At 41.2% G+C, this 17,255-nt stretch overlaps 1 protein-coding gene across 3 annotated transcripts in view; it reads right to left on the bottom strand.

Moving 5' to 3' along the window:
- The window catches only part of LOC145397822 (uncharacterized), a 74,183-nt gene that overhangs the window by 23,396 nt on the left and 33,532 nt on the right, over positions 1-17,255 (bottom strand). For 2 of the 3 annotated variants that reach the window (XM_080270851.1, XM_080270852.1), the window contains 3 exons: positions 13,429-14,158; positions 9,264-9,425; positions 1,110-1,324 (listed from right to left, as the gene is read on the bottom strand). In XM_080270851.1, the coding sequence (XP_080126977.1) occupies positions 1,110-1,324; positions 9,264-9,425; positions 13,429-14,158 (1,107 nt within the window). Of the gene's footprint in view, positions 1-1,109; positions 1,325-9,263; positions 9,426-13,428; positions 14,159-16,781; positions 16,857-17,255 lie in introns of those variants that run through there. The other variant, XM_080270853.1, reaches the window with a different exon arrangement.

Raw genomic sequence — 17,255 nt, 5'->3', positions numbered from 1 at the left:
GAGAGTCCTAGAAGGACTATTATATGGCTGGTGTGAGCATTCACCATCCACTCTCATTGTAGTGTTGCTCTCACGTGTCTGCCCTTTCCTCTCTTCCTTCCTTCTTTCCAACCTTCCTATTCTGTCTTTCTTTCCTTCATTTTTTTCTCATTCATCTATCTATGGGTGACTCTACACTGATTGACATGCCAAACGGTTTCCTGTAAACTAGAAAACCATTTACTACACTGGGTAGTAACCATATAACCAAATTATGGCATCTGATGGTTCAGTGGGCAATTAAGGCATTCCAATCAGAATGAGCTGGTGCAGGTTTATATCTAAGGAGTGGCTGGGGTTTCTTGCTCATGTAATGCCACTCAGGGATGAGTGAGGCTGGTTACTCTCAACTTAAATGTCAGGACCAACTTGCCTAGCCCCAGGCTCCTATGCTTCTTGTGGGGCAACACTGGATTAGATGATGAATGAATGAATGATTAACTATGTTTATATGTATTAAAGTCTCAAAATTTTCATACATTCATAAACTTAACTTCAATGTACTGGTCATTATTGAATATGGTTGTTTCGGCGGCCAGTACAGAGAGATCAAGGATGAGATGGAGGGATGGAGTGGAGAGGTATATGAGAGAGGGGGGGCGGGGTGAATTGGGGGAGGGGAGCATAATGGCAGGAGTCAAGCCAACATGGAGGAGATTTGTTTGTGGCCATCCCTTACAGAATTAAGGCATCTGGCTAAAGATACTGTAGACAAATAGATATGCTGGGATTTATGGCTCATGTAATGCTACTAAGAGTGAGGCCACTCTTGCCTTAAATGTCTAGGTGCTCCAGGCACCTATGCTCCTGATAAGGGCAATACCGAACTGGATGATGGACAGATTTTTCTCTCCACATCAAATACACCTGTTGCACAGTCAAACTGTTGACTACCAAGTTAAAAAGAGGTGTGAAGCTTTAATCACGTATCTCTCCATACATATTTAAATACTCGTAGTAATAAACAGTGTTAACCATTAAGCCTTTCAGTAAGATGTCTTTCAATTTCATTATTGCTACTGTCAGTTCTAATAAGCTTTGGACAAACCCCTTACATGGCACATACCAACCTGGATTGTTCAGCGGTGCTAAGTAAGTAAGATGTTCCCTTCTTAACGATGACTCTACATGAAGTTGACATACTAAGTCCCACTCCTTTCCATGGCTGTAGTATCTTATATCAAAGTCTGCGATGACAAGAGGTGAGGTGGAGTCCTGGGACGCTGAGTACAGGGCAAAGGTCCATTCTCCCACAGTACAGCAAAATGGAGTCTCCTGGAAAGTCCTTAGGAAAAGACATACAATAGATTCATTATTACTGCTGTTTGTAAGTAATGTGACATACAATATGGCATTACTGCTGAACTTCATTATGCTTACCAGAATTCTTAGTGGATTAAGAAGAAAGGAAGAAAAGAAGGAAGGAAAAATATGGTATTCAACCCTCCTCAGGTATGACTGCCCCGGGCAGTTTTTATGAGGGTATAGTTCAGTAACTTACAGATGCCTGGGATCCCTGTCCTTCTCAAAAGGTTCCAATCTTTTTGTGCCCATGCAGGGTGTAGGTGGGTTACAATCATGTCTCTCTATGCTTCTGCAATATATCATTCAGAACTGCATGTTGGGTCTGTGAGACCCAGGTGTACCTGAGGAGGGGGGAGATTTTTCACTATGAGTTTGCTAGTTGGTTTTATGTTGTGTGGGATCCACTATGCCCATAATGAAGGTCCTCCATCTCTCAAGTTGTGACACAAGTGCTAGGCTCATAGTGTTCTTTGTTTTTGTGTATGATAAAAAAAAAAGTTTGGCATTATTTTTTCATAATTAAAAAAAATGTGAGTTCAATTACTTAAAACTTATTCACATAGTTTTGTAACTGATAAGACCTAATACATTGTAGGATATTCAGAAATTCATTATACAAAACATGTGTGACACTACAGCATTTTTTTAAAGCTGGGTCTGACAGACCCAGCTGTACCTAAGTTGTAATCGGAACTGTAGGTTTACCTGAAGACGGTTAAGGTGGCAAATCAGACAAATACGGATATCATAGGTGAGCAGTGTTTGAAGAATGTTGAAGGAAAGGTAGTGGTGGCTAGCAAGGATATTAAAGATGCCTGGAGGACGCATTATAACCGCTTGCTGAATGAGGAGTTTGATTGGAATAGCAAAGGCCTGGAGTCAGTGGATCCAGTGTTTGGTCACTGACCTTAAATTGATGCCGCTACTATGAGCAAGGCAATAAGTGGGATGCAGGTCAGGAAGGCAGTGGGTGTGCCTAGGTTCACTGCTGAAATGCCGAAGACCTCGGGAGATATAGCAGTGAGGTTAGTTACTGATCTGATAAATATGATTGGATATGAGTGTGTTATCTCAGATGACTGGCTGAAAAGTGTGGCTGTAAATGTGTAAAAGGGGAAGGGTGATGCCCTGGAAAGTGGAAATTATAAAAGTATAAAACTCTTGGCCCAGATAATTGAAGACAATGGAGAGTCTTAGAAGGTATGATAAGTGAAAGAGTAAATAATGTACTGATGAGATGCAATTTGGGTTTATGCCAGTCAAAGGGACCATTAATGCCATAATCAATGTCTGACAGCTTTAGGAAAAATATACAGTATAGGAAAGAAAAGGGAGCTGCACTTTGTTATCTGTGATTTCGAGACAGCCATTGACAGAGTCCAGGAGGTGGTGAAGTGGGCAATCGGAAAACATGGGATCGAGAAGTGGCGGGTTAGACTGGTTATGGCTACGTATGTGGAATTTCACACCCAGATGAGAGGACTGAGTGCTGAGTTTTATGTGAATGCTGCCATGCACCAGGGGTCACTCTTGTGCCCTATTGTTTGTCATGAGGCCAGAAGCTCTCTCACAGGATCGCAGAAATGGACTCCCACGGGAGATGCTGTATGCTGATGACTTGGTGTTGATTGCAGAGAGTGAAAGGGAGGTAGAAGAAAGATTTAGGAAAAAGAGAGATGGAATGAAGTACAGGGGTTTGAGAGTAAATGAGGATGAACAAACAGCGATGATATCTAGAGCTGGTGGCAATACTGTCAAAGCAGAAGGAGAGAGACCATGTGTGGCTTGCCACAAGGGTGTGGCGAGTAACTCCATTTTGTGCGGTATTTGTGATAAGTACTCGTAGGTGCATATGAGATGTAGCAGTATTAGAGGTAAACTGCGAGACAATGCTGATTTCTTATGTGTGGTGTGAAGGGGAGTGCCTGTAGAGATTGTCAAGTGTAATGCTGCTCTTGGGTGACTGTCCTTTCCTCTCTTCCTTCCTTCCTTTTCTGACTTTCTTTCCTTCATTCTTTCCTCTTCCTTTTGTCTACGGGTGACTCTACACTGAATGATAAGCCAAATGGTTTCGTGTACATAAGGTAAACATTTATTACACAGGGTGGTAACCATATAACCAAATTATGGCACCTGGTGGTTTAATGGGTAATGAACCCTTAAAGACTGCAAATATCCCAGCCCCCCTATCCCCAGAACTACAAAACTTTCCCCGAGGTAAAATTTTTTCTTACAGATTTCATGAGCTTGAAGTTATACATCTGAAAATATTTCACTCTCATATAACTAATGGTTACCACAAAATCGAATGTCAAAGAACATCAAAAATAACAAGTGTTACCCCTCGCTTATAGAGAAAGGGAAAAAACATGCACCAAAGTAAACTTTAGTTTGATATATTTGAGGAGCTTGATTTTACACACCAGAAAATGTATATTTCACTCTCATATGTGTAATGGTTACTGTACAATCGACTGTCAAAAATAAAAAAAGGTCACTCCTCACTATGACCAAGAATGGGACGTCCTTGAGAAATATGGAGGAATAAAGAGGTGGATGGAGTGTGGGGGGAAATAAGGAAGGGGGGAAAGGGAAGGAATATGTCTGTCACACAGAGCCAATATGGTTTAGAGGGGGTATGGGGGGTTAAAATGGGTAAGAAGGGACACAGGGGGCAGGATCTAATGGAGCAGAGGGAGGTGGAGAAATGGGGTGAGGTCGGTCCCTCCCCACACCCGAGGAGGGGGCCAGATCATGTTTCCCAGCACCTCATTTCTTAGCTTCCATTGATTAGGTACCATTTAATTCGTACATGAGGCGGGGTTACAGCTCTACAGTTTTTTGCAACCTCTCTGTGACTGTCGGCCACTGGACTTTACGTACCAAGTTCGGAAGTCAATGATCATCGGTCGTAGGACTTTAGGAGTTCACATGCTCCAATCGGACTGAGCCGATGCAGGTTTATATTCAAGGGATGCTTGGGGTTTACTGGTTATGTAATGCCGTTCAGGAATAAGTGAGGCAGGTCCCTCTCATGTTAACCCTATCAGGTTTCAGGCCCGGTCAGATTACATCCTTCCCGGACTCAGCCACCCCCATGCTGACCTGCATCTTCACACAGCGATATTTTTCTTTGTTTGGTCTGCGTAAATACACTTTTCATGAGAGAATGCTGGTTTTTGTGTCACTTTACAGCTTAATAGTTCTACTTTATCACAAAAAAAACGAAAAAAAAGAAAATAAAAAGCCAAAATGACGTGCTAAAAAAAAAAAAAAAAAAAAAAAAAAAAAAAATGCTGTAGAAAAATAAATGCCAAGAATAAAGCAAGATACATAAATCTGGTTTGAGCAATGCAAAACTGTTATAAATTACCTTTACAATGATATACAGTTTATGGCTATTTATGCAGGCTACTGCATAGCAAAGTGAAAGAAAAATGATGCACAATTTTGTACAGTTCTCGTCCGCATATTCCCTTAGTGAGCTTTTTCTTTTATCGGTCTGTGTAATTTTTCATGATAGAATGCTGGTTTTGGTGTCATTTTCAAGCTGGATAGTTATACTTTATTGCAGTATGTCCACAAAAGGACAAAAATGAAAATAAAAAGTCAAAATGACGAGTTGAAGTTTGGCAAATAGCAAAAATTTTATACCTTGCTGTAGAAAAATATTCACCAAGTAATAAAGATATATAAATCTGGTTTGAACCATGCAAAACTGAGATAAACTACCTTTACAATGATTTATAGTTCATGGCTATTTATGCATGCTATTGCATGGCAAAATGAAAGAAAAACGATGCACAATTCTGTATGATTCTTGGCTGCATATTCATTAAGCTATATTTTACTTTGTTAGGTCTGTGTAAATATTGCATACTTTACAAGACAGAATGCTGGTTTTGGTGTAATTTTAAAGCTGAATAGTTGTAGTTTATCACTGTATGTTAAAAAATGGAAGACAAAGAAAATAAAAAGTCAAAATGATGAGTTGAAGTTACACTGAAATCTCAAATTTCGATGAACATGCATCTCGACAATTCACATCGAAATTCAAATAATCGAAATTTAAATTGAACTTCTTATAGGAAAAATTAGTTTGGGTCCTGGGCCTCTGAACCTCACTACATAAAATCAGTCAAATCTTCGTCTAGGTACTCCAGGATTTTCGCCTTGTCAGCAAGGGTATACTTGGAGTATTTCTGCCTCTTCCTGTATTCCTTTTTCTCCTTTGGCCGCGAAGATTTAGAGGTGCCAGGCTGCTCTCGTCCATTACCACTGCTACCTGAAGAACCACTCTTGCTTGCCATCTTGAAACAGGCAAGTTGCAACAAAAATACAACAAAGATACATACAAATGAAACTGCTGCGAAATGCATGTCCACACTTGGAAGGTACAGGCTGAAATGCCGGTGCTTGGCTATGGAGGGCAGGTCAGTCGCAAGATGGCCGCCGACAATAGAATATCGTCTTGTGCACAGCTCGTTTTGGTTGGAGTCGGGCCCTGAGAGCATCGAAAAGCGCGATTTTGGCATTGAAAAGTGAGTCAGACAGACCACTCAAAAATGCATCCAAATTTGAATTGTCAAAATCTAAACCATCAAAATTCGAGATTTAACTGTAACCAAAAAACAAAAATTTTATACACTGCCGTAGAAAAATATTTGCCGAGAATAATGTAATAAAAAGACAAAGCCACGAGTCATACCAGCTGTGCAGTACCTGCCACACATGGAGCAAGCATTTCGTGACGTCATTCTCGTCTCATTGTTATGACGCTTAAATGCGATTATGGTAAATATTTTACAAAAGTATCTTAACATGACATATAAATGCATCATCAGAATCTCCGAGGCTGGATTTGAAATGAAAACAAAAACACATCATCGGAATCTCAAAGGGTTAAGATAATGCAGTTGCCCCTTTGACTGCCTTTTCCTCTCTTTCTTCCTCCCTTCCTTGTCTGTCTTTAACTCCTTCATTCTTTCCTCTTCCCTCTGCCGACAGGAAATTTTGCACTCCCTCTTCTGTCTTTCTTTCCTTCATTCTTTCCTCTTCCTTCTGTCTATGGGTGATAATACACTGAGTGACAAGCCAAATGGTGTCCTGTACAACAGGAAACCATTTAGTATGTTGGGTGGTAACCATATAACCAAATTATGGCACCTGGTGGTTTAGTAGGCAATTAAGGCGCTCCAATTGGACTGAGCCTGTGCAGGTTTCTATGCAAGGGGTGTTTGGAGTTTATTGCTCACCTAATGCCACTCAGGGATGTGTGAGGCTGGTCACTATCATCTGACATGTCAGGACCAACTTGCCTAGCCCCTGGCTCCTACACTCCTCATAGGGCAATACAGGATTAGATGATGATGGTCTTAAAATGACGCATAAACATATCATCGGAATCTCTGAGGTGGATTTGAAATGGTGCGGAAATGCACCATCAGGTCTAACTTGCCTAACTCTAAGCTCCTTTGCTCCTCATGGGGTAACATGGGACTGGATGATGAGATGAGATGGGAATATAAAAGGATTGATTTTGCTGGTGAGTCTCTCAAGTGAGTGGAAGAGTTTTATTTGGGAGTCACATTATGTGCTGGAGGTGGGGCTGGAGCTAGCTCTGTGGCTTGGGTAAGGAATGGCTGGAGTTAGTTCAAGGAGCTGCTGCCCCTCCTGACACTGAGAGAACTCTCCCTCCATGCTAAGGGACCTTTGTATGTGACATGTGTTAGGAGTGTAATGCTGTATCGTAGAGAGACCTAGACTGCAAAGGAAGGCAACATTTGTAGGCTCAAGCATACAGAAATGACAATGATTAGATGGATGTATAATGCGTCACTGAATGCGAGGGCTGGGAGAACTATGTTTGCGAATGATGAGTTGAGAGGAAGGATGGGACTGAAGTGCTTTGGTATTGTGATGAGGTGGGGCAGACTGTGATGAATTGGGCATGCTGAGAGGAAGATGCATGACAACTAGGTGCAGAAAGTGAGAAGTGTGAATGCTAGGATAGGGTTACAAGAAGCAGACCAAAAAAGATTTGGGACGAGGTCAATGGGTGTGACCTCAGGGACAAGGGACCAAACAGGGAGGCTGCCATCGTTCAGTCAGGATGGAAAGCCACCATTAGGTGACAAAGGCCAAAGGATGCAAGCACCCTGGAGCCTTCATAAATGAAACGAGAAACAATATGATTATCTAACTGAACAGGATAGAACTGATATCATTATCATCAGTACGGTAATACCCAGGTACTTAGTAACCAGCTACTTACCAATTCTAATGGTCTAAATTTTATGTGACCACTCTACAATGCTTGGATCAGTATTTTAATAAGATTTCAGTTATAGCCTGCGTGGATAATATTAATTTCAGTGAAGTGGGTAATATCCAAAAAGATATGGCAGAATTCACAAAAACATATGAGGTTCAACTAAATATCCTGAAAACAAACCATACAATCACTTACTCATCAATCAAACCTTCAAAATATTCAATTTCATCACACAGGCTATACTATTCACACTTGGTTTGATCTTTGTTTTGCCACCTTTGGGTTGTCACTATGCTGACTGGTAATATGAAAAAGGGGGAAGCTGTGTCATGTGCATCACATACAGTACCCTCGCGTCCAACACATGTTTGTCCAGCACAATTCGTGTCCAGCACGGAGAGCAAAAAATCAGTATGGTTTAATACGATTTAATTACTGTAACACGCGTACATTAGCATAACACGGACGGTGCTCTAAGAAGTGGGCGAAATCCGCAGAGTTCGCCTCTAGCACGATCATCCCCAGTCCAACACGGTCATACTGGACGTTCCCGTGACGCTGAGAGCCAATCAAAACTACCGATCAAGTAACCTCCCCCGCCTGTTATCGTGACGTGATCGTGATGTCGCCCAATTAAAAACGCTTCTGCTCTCATGTGATGTTTTGTTTAAATTTCTCCAACCACAGCGCCACTTAGTCGCATAATTTGCATTGGACGGTGCCTTTTTCTCACTGCATTTTCTGCCCTTGCTACTGCATTTTACCCTGCTCACGATGCCTAGGAAGCCTTCTGAGAACCCCAAGAAGTAGCGGCACCCCCCTCAGGCCACCAAGCCAGAAATCATCGAGAGGAAAGAGAAAGGGGAGAGGAATGTGGACATCGCCAAGGCCAATGACGTGAATGAAGCCCGTGAGGACCATAATAAAAAACCAAGACAAGATCCTGGCGCAGTGAAGGCTTACAGAGGTGAGCCACTTGACTCCAGGTGCAAGCCTACTGACCCAGCAATCATCATAATGGAGCAGTACCTCAGTATGTACGTATTTAGGGTGACTTTTCCTAGGGTTGCTGACATAATTCATTTTTTCCCCATAAGCTCTGTTGTTTGTCCAACACGGGACCCGTGCATGACAATATTACCGTGTTGGGATGTGAGGGTACTGTACAAACATCATCAATCTGGTTCTATTCAGATTTCTGCATCCTTAATGACCTATCTAGTCAATCTTCCATTCTCAAAAGGTGTTCACCTTATCATGTAATCTTTCTGACCTCACATGGTTTCATTTCTTTCAACCTCAGTCATATGCAGCATACTGCCATCACCAACATAATCAAAACCATTTGTACCTAAAACTTAAACATTTACCTAGAAAAGGACTTCAAACTATGCCTGTATAAGACAAAAAATTGTGGCTATAAAAAGGTGAAGAATTTTTGCATATGTCTATCTCTATCTATTGCCAGACGCCTTAATCCTGTACGGGGTGGCCACAAACAACTCGCCTCCATGTTGCCCTGTCCCCCGCCATTTCACTGTCCTGCTCCCAACTCACACCCCCCTCTCTCATATACCTCTCCACTCCATCCCTCCATCTCATCTTCGGCCTGAAAAGCAAATGATGACCTAACTACTACACTTACCAAATAGACGAGCATGACATAGATTTGGTTATAACCCATTTCTTCTTTTGTAACTTGAAATGGGTGTAAAAAATCTGTAGGTTGTCTGTGATGGTGTTGGTGGACAGGAGAATGAGAAATCTTGCTTTATCAGATGACTTGAGTCCTATGGCTGCAATTTTCCTGCAATGCAAACATTTTTCACAATAATCAATCCATCCTCCTCCTCCTCCTCATTATTATTAATCCATCCATTATCCATACTAGCCAACTTACATGGGGTGGAAGAGATCTAGAAACAGGAACAGCTAAGTACAAAAGCAGGAGGAATATGAACAATGCTCATTCTATATAACTTCAGTATTGGTAACAATGCTGGAGAGGGATGCCTTCACATGGCGGCATTGATACAGCTGCGCGGCTCAACTGCCCAGTTATACAAGCATTCCTCAACTACTTCCCTTTTCCTTGAAAGGAAGATGGTGGGCTGTAGGTGAAGGACAGTTTAAGCTTGCAGTCAAGTGGGTTCATGTCCAGAAAAGCTTGGGGTTGCAACTTCTTCTATTACTGTAGTACTGTACCAGTAAGATGAGCTATGTGTTTTGTGTCTTGATATTAATTCAAATGGAATTATATCCACAAGTAGAAATATTTACTGACAAGATACAGCCTGGAGAGGGTCTAAGTCAAGACAAAACTGTTGTATCTTCCCAATATACACTTCCACATGTAGCTATAATTCTTCCCATCAGTGTTTGGAATGTTTAGCAAGTACAGTACAATGTGCATAAACCATAAATCAGTCTTCTGAAATAGCCTGAACATGATTATGGCATGAAATTATTGCTGTATCAGATTTATCTTTACTTGATTCATGATTACCATCCCAAACTTTCTGAAAAAGAACATTTGTTTGATATGTGTACATTATTTCCTTATTCCCTGTAAAAGCAGCCTACACACGGTAGCACTATGTAACCCAGGTGTGCAGCTGCAGTGTCCAGCCAGGAGCCAAAATTCCTATTTCCCTGCACCTCACCACAGGGAAGGACCCTGGTTCGATCTTGGTGAGGCGGTCTATCACAAGGGAATGCTGGTTCCCAACATGGTGTATTTAGTGTGCTGTACCTGTAGGATGGTCCCACAGAAACCACTGCTTGCCTGGGGTCAACAGGTCAATTTTGTTTTTTTAGGGGGAGGGGGGAGGCAAATTTGCAATGGGGCATTTTTTTCTTTTTTCTTTATTTTCTTTTTTTTTTTATGCAAAGTGGAAGTTAGATAAGGGAATATCTTGATCCTAGAAGGCTGATGATGAAAGTGTATTCACCTTGGTATGAAAAATCTAAAAAGAAACAATATCTTGAGGATTTCCAAATTTTCACAACTTTTGAGACAAAAACCCCCAACAATACACCCAGAATTGTTGTTGTTGTTGATCAACCCTGGTCTGTCTGGTCAATCAGACCTATCAACCACAGGCAAACAACTGCTCCTGCATGTGCTGTCCCATGCAGTGAACTAATGTTTCCTTGTAGCTGACAGCTTTTTGTGAGAGCAAGGTGTGGGGAAAAGTGTGGAGGTTGGATGGACGTCACATTTGTGTCTGTCCACCCAGTTAACAGGGCCACCATAGCAGTCCCCACATCACCCAGTTATTTGGTTACCACCCATTGTTATAAATTATTTTGTGGATTACAGAAAACCATTGTGCTTGTCATTCAGTACTGAGTCAACTAGAGTGGAAAGAGCAAAAGTGACAGGAAGGAATGGGAGCAGAGATACAATACAATGATAAAGGAGAAGGATGTAGGCAACACATCATAAGTGGATGGCTGTTAAGTAATTATACAGCTCCAGTGTGCTCTGCTGGTTTATATATCTAATCTGATGCTTATACAGGATAATATACTAAGCAGCAGCAACAGCCACCATCCAAAGTACTGTGCTGGACTTAAAACAGGATACAGTAACTGAAATTACTTTTTAATCCATTTAGTCTGAAGAACAAGGGGGATTTAGGAAGGGAAAAGGGTGTGTAGATCAGATATTTGTTCTAAGATGTTTAGTGGAGAAGTATCTAGAGAAGGGAAGGAAAGTGTATGCTGCCTTCATGGACTTGGAGAAAGCTTATGACAGAATAGATAGGCAAGGTATGTGGAAGGTATTAAGAATATATGGAGTGGAGGGGAAATTGCTGAGTGCTGTGAAGAGTATGTACGAGGGAGCTAGGGCTACGGTGCGAGTGGATGGTGAGCTGAGTGAGTTCTTTGATCTCAATGTGGGACTGAAACAGGGGTGTGTGATGTCTCCATGGCTGTTTAATATATATATGGATGAGGTTGTAAAGGAGGTGCAAGGTAGGGCAGTGGATGTGGGGCTGGCCCTAATGAATGAGGGTGAGATTTGGACGCTTCCTGTGTTGCTGTTTGCTGATGATACAGTATTGTTGAGAGAAGATGAATGGGAGTTGCAAGGTTTGGTGAATGAATTTGGGACAGTGTGTAGGAGGAGGAAGCTGAAAGTTAATGTAAACAAAAGTAAAGTTACGGTGTTTGAGAGGAATGAAGTCACAGAGTGTGCAGTGAGGTTGGATGGTGAGGATATGGAGAATGTGAGTGCATTCAAGTACTTGGGTAGTGTGATGAGTAAGGAAGGAACTTTGGGGGATGAAGTACGTGAAAGGGTACAGCAGGGAAGGAAGGTTGTTGGTACACTGAAAGCAGTGATGAGAAATAGGGAGGTGAGTATGGAAGTTAAGAAGTCACTGCATGATGGTATTGTGATCCCTACCCTGACGTATGGAAGCGAGGCGTGGACCTTGCAAGAGGGGAACAAGTCAAGAGTGAGAGCAGTGGAAATGAGTTACTTGAGAGGAGCATGTGGAGTGACGTGGAGGGACAGGTTGACGAATGAAGAAGTGAAGGAACGTTGTGGGGTAGATGTGGATGTGGTTGAGAAGATTAGGAGAAATACACTGAGGTGGTTTGGACATGTGGAGAGAATGGAGAATGAAAGACTGACTAAGAGGGTGTATGTAGGTGAGGTGGAGGAAGGGAGAGGGAGGGGTAGACCGAGGATGAGGTGGAGGGATGGAGTTGAGAGGTATATGAGGGAGGGGGGGGTGAGTTGGGGGGAGGGTAGTCAAATGGTGGGTGACAGAGTGACTTGGAGGCGTTTTGTCTGCGGCCACCCTTTGCGGGATTAGGGCGTCGGGCTATAGATAGATAGATGGATAGTCTGATACAGTACTTTATATATTATTCTTGCTGTCTCCAAACAATTCCTTTAAGATTATGGGAAACTTTTAGAAACTGACAAGTTAGTTTTATCTGTCTATAATCCTTTCGATATGAGAGGTCCCTCTTGAGCTGATTCAAATAGTATTGTATGGAAATAGCTGAATAAAAAAATAAAATATATCACTGAACTGAACAGGCTACAGTACAGTGAGCCCCTAAGTTTCATTTCCAATTGGTGCCATGAGGTTGGCAAGAAACCTGAATTTCGCAAACTGTAAAGCATTAATTCAATGGTAAAAAATCTAACTGGTTCTAAAGCCCCTCCCAAGGGCACTCTTTTTCTCACTTTTGAGATATAATTCTCATAAAACAAGATACCAGAATAACTGACAACCACATGAATATGATAAAAATGTTATGAAACATTAAATACATGGATCAACAGCCTGAAAAATCTTTGTCTTATCCTTAACCAAATACTTTTTCCTCTTCACACTGACTTGATTCTCATGACGTTCTTTTCTCTTCTTGTCTCCATCCTTTCAACTTCCCAGTATTTCATCATCTCTATTCCCTGGTCCTCAAATGAATGAAGAGAAAGCTGTAATACAGTACAGGTAGACCACATGAGAACAACAGCTGAATGAAGGGAAAGGCAAAAAAGGTGACTGCAGCTGCAATAACTACCAAAGCACCAAACACACGGTCTCGCAGCTGGTGGGAACCGTGAAAACATCATGGCGGACAACAGCTGATGATCACCTTGCCAACTGGCACCCCATATATTGACGTGAAAGGTGAATTCTTGATCGGGAGATGTAAGTTCTTCAAAATTTTGGGTTTTTCTGCGAAAGGTAAATTCGCAAACCCTAATCATACGAAACATAAGGGCTCACAGTACAGTGCTAAAGTAATTTGGTACAATGGCAAATAAAAATGTAGTGTACCTTAATACTGAGGAGTTTGCTACAGGATGCATCACAGCTCCAGCCACCTTCCATCTCTGACTGTCTCCAAGTTTCCACACAAGAGTCAATCCTTCTTCTTGGACCACAAGGACATAAGGGTGCTGCTCACTCTCCCTACTGCCTGACCTGGTGATGCCATTGCAGCTCACCAAGCCTGTTGTCAGAACTTTTCCATACTTTTCATCCCCACAAACCTCCTCAAATGTGACAGAGCACTGGCAATCTGTAATTGGTACTTTATCACCTGAGGTACTCATCATGCTTGCTTCATTCTCATGTGAATTTTCTGAACCACTATCACTGGCATTCAATGTTTTTTTCATGCTGAGAGATAAATGTTCATTTTTTGCTTCCTTGACATTAGAGCACATTACTTCCACTGTGTTTCCATCCATGCCAGTCTTCTTGATTGGTTTCTGAGAACTAATATCAATGTTTTTAACAGTTTCCTTTTCAATTTCTTTTACCATGAGCTCTTCACTCAAGGTCTCATCATCAGTTTCAGCCATCTGGTCTTCTTGATGCATAACTGATTCCAAATCATCACTTTGTTCTTTCTGCCACATATCTTCTTTGCATATCCAACCAGCACTATTTATTTGTAGTGTTACTCCTTTTGATGCCTCTCCTGAGCTGCTACTCTGAGACACTCTGAGCTGCCTCTTTTGCCTCTCTGACATCACCATCCGCTGGATCTCCACCTCTCCCTCTGGCTTGGCATGAGTTTCAAATCAGATGTGGGCACAAAAAAATTAATATATAAATAAAAACTAAATACATTACTTCAGTATTTATACAACTGATACAGTACTAATTTTGAAAACGTAGTTATGCACTAAATACATTGAAAATGTACTTAAATATATTTCAAACAAGTGCCTGTGGGCCCTTCGGGCCCCTTGCACTTGCTCCTGCGGAGGGCTCTCGCGTTTATGTGTTGTTCTAGTGTAACGTTGTCATTTGGATTTTTTGCAGCTAACCAACTGATCGTGTTATTTACAGCTTCAAGAAATGAACCCAAGTTGTCTGAACACAAGTCTGAAGTACACACACAGATACTTTATTTATGAAGCTGTCGAACAATGAATCATCAGTGGTCCCCTTGCCTGGCATAAACCCAAACTGCATCTCATCAATATTCACTCTTTCTCCAATCATACCTTCTAGAACTCTCTCCATTACCTTCATTATCTGATCTAAAAGCTTTATACCTCTATAATTTCCTCCTTCCGGGGCACCACCCTTCCCTTAAACACATTTACAATCACACTCTTCAACCAATCATCTGGGACAACACACTCACATATTTATCAGGTCAGTGACTAACCTCACCCCTATATCTCCTGAGGCCTTCAACATTTTGGTAGTCAACCCAGTGTTAAGAAATCAGAATTCAGAGTGCAAAGGGTTAAGTGCAGAGTGCAACACTGGTGAGTTTCAAGTGCCAAGCCAGTAAGAAAAGAAAGTGCAGTGTTAAGAAATTAAATTCAGAGTACAAAGGATTAAGTGCAGAGTGCAACACTGGTAAGTTTCAAGTGCAGTGCAAGTAAGAAAAGAATGTGCAATGTTAAAAAATTAGTATTCCGAGTGCAAAGGATTAAGTGTGGTGCAACACTGGATTACTGTATGTGTTTCATGTGCATCTTTGTACTGTCAGAGTCTGAGAGGAGGCGGGTTAATCTTCGCGATGACCATGGACCTGTTGTAAGTACCCTGTACTATCTATCTATCTATCTATCTATTGCCAGACGCCTCAATCCCGTTTAGGGTGGCCACAAACAAATCGCCTCCAAGTCGCCCTGTCCCCCGCCATTTCACTCCCCTGCTCCCAACTCACCTCTAATTCCTCATTCTCTGGTTCCTTTAAATTTATTTCATGCTTTCTGTCCCTTATTTTGTGAATATGGTCTTAAAAGGGTGCTGTGCATGTCCAGTAGGGAGTTATTTAGGTGGTTTTCAGAGTTAGGCTGGGTTAAGGTCCACAAGTACCTGTCTAGGACGCATTTTCCCAAGTCCCGGGCAAACCCAAATCCTGGACATGCCTTTGGCTCTATTACATTGGGCCTTGGAGGGATTATTATCGAGGGAAATGCTGAATGCTGTCAAAAGTATGTGTATGGTGCAAGGGCTGCAGAGCGTGTAGAGGGTGAACTAAGGGAGTTCATTTATTTGGATGTTGGACTGAAACAGGGACGTGTCATGCCTCCATAGTTGTTCAGCATATATATATATATATATATATATATATATATATATATATATATATATCTATATATATGGATGGTGTCATAAAGGAAATACAATGTAGGGTAGCTACTGGATGTTGAAGTGTCCTTAGTAAGAGAAGGAAGAGTTTGGAAATTGCCTGAAACGACTGTTTGCTGCTGATTATGTCTTTATATAAAGATGCCTGGAAATTACAAGGATTGGTGAATGAATTTGGAAGTGCTTTTAAAAAACAAAATCTAAAAAAGATTGTAGCAAAAAGTAAAGTTATGGTCTTTGGGATCAATTATGTCACAGACCACACAGTAAGACTGAATGGTCAGGAAGTTGAGAATGTGAGTGCATGGATGGGTAAACTAGGTAAGAGAAGTTGCAAGTACAGTAGTGAGGGTAGTGATAAGGAACAGGGATGTGGGAATGGAAGAAAAAGCAAGAGACAGCTTGACAGTTTGGTGATTCTGACTTAAGTAATGAAAGTGAAGCTTGGACTCTGTTTAAAAAAAAAACACAGAAGTTTTTGGTGAGAGGAGTTGCAGAGTAAAAATGAGATATCTATGAGGAGCATTTGGGGTTATGTGGAAGGACAGACAAACAAAAGAGGATGTAAAGAAACATTTGTGGTGTTGATGGGATGTGTTGGAAAGTATTAGAAATACCATGAAATAGTTTGGCCAAGTTCAGAGAATGAAAAATAGGAAACTGACTATGAAAGAGAGTATGTGAATGAGGTGGAAAGGCAAGGGAAAGGGGGAGACAAAGGATGAGGTGGAGAGGTATATGATTGGTGAATGGGAGATGAAGAGAGGTCAGCCTGATGACAGAGGGCAGAGTGCCTTGGAGGCAACTCATTTGTGACCATCCGTTCTAGAAACAAGAAGTCTGGCTAAAGATGGATGGAAAGATATATATCATTCAATAATTTCATTAAGCAACAATGGCAGAGTAAACTCTTCAGAGGTCCACAGTAACAAGCTTACTGTAATTTAATAATTAAATGAACGATGCATTTTGAAATAGAACACTAATAAAATGGTACCAAGCTTAATTTAATGGTTAAACAAATGTTATACTATACTTTGACAAGGAAGAACGTTAATCTACTTAACTATTATCCTCATTTGCCTTCAGCATCATTTTCTCGAAAGCAATGTACGATAAGTAACTTTTTTTTTTTTTTTTTTTTTTTTGGGTGGTGGTGGTCCAGGGGGGGGGGGGATGGTAATGGTAATACCTGCAAATAAAAAAAGCCTTTCTGACAGAGTTTAAGGAAGAAGAGATGTGGTGAATTCTAAAATGCACACTTTTAATGCAAGAGTGTCCATTTTGACAATTTTAAGTATACTGGGGATATGACTCCCTCCCTCCCTCTCCAAATGTACAGTATCTGGAAAAAGCATTTAAAAATGAGTACAGTATTTTTAAGTACTAAATAAAGAGTAAATGTATTTAGATACATATATATTTAAATATACCACCACCACCACCATCATCATCATCATCATCATCATCATCATCATCATCATCATCATCATCATCATCATCATCATCATCATCATCTAGTCCTGTGTTGCCCCATGAGG

Source organism: Coenobita brevimanus, chromosome 43 (assembly GCF_032717465.1).
Source record: "Coenobita brevimanus isolate Jiangsu-jjx chromosome 43, ASM3271746v2, whole genome shotgun sequence".
Classification (NCBI taxonomy): domain Eukaryota; kingdom Metazoa; phylum Arthropoda; class Malacostraca; order Decapoda; family Coenobitidae; genus Coenobita; species Coenobita brevimanus.
The sequence above is the reverse complement of the archived record's forward strand: the minus strand, read 5'-3'. Positions and strand labels throughout refer to the sequence as shown.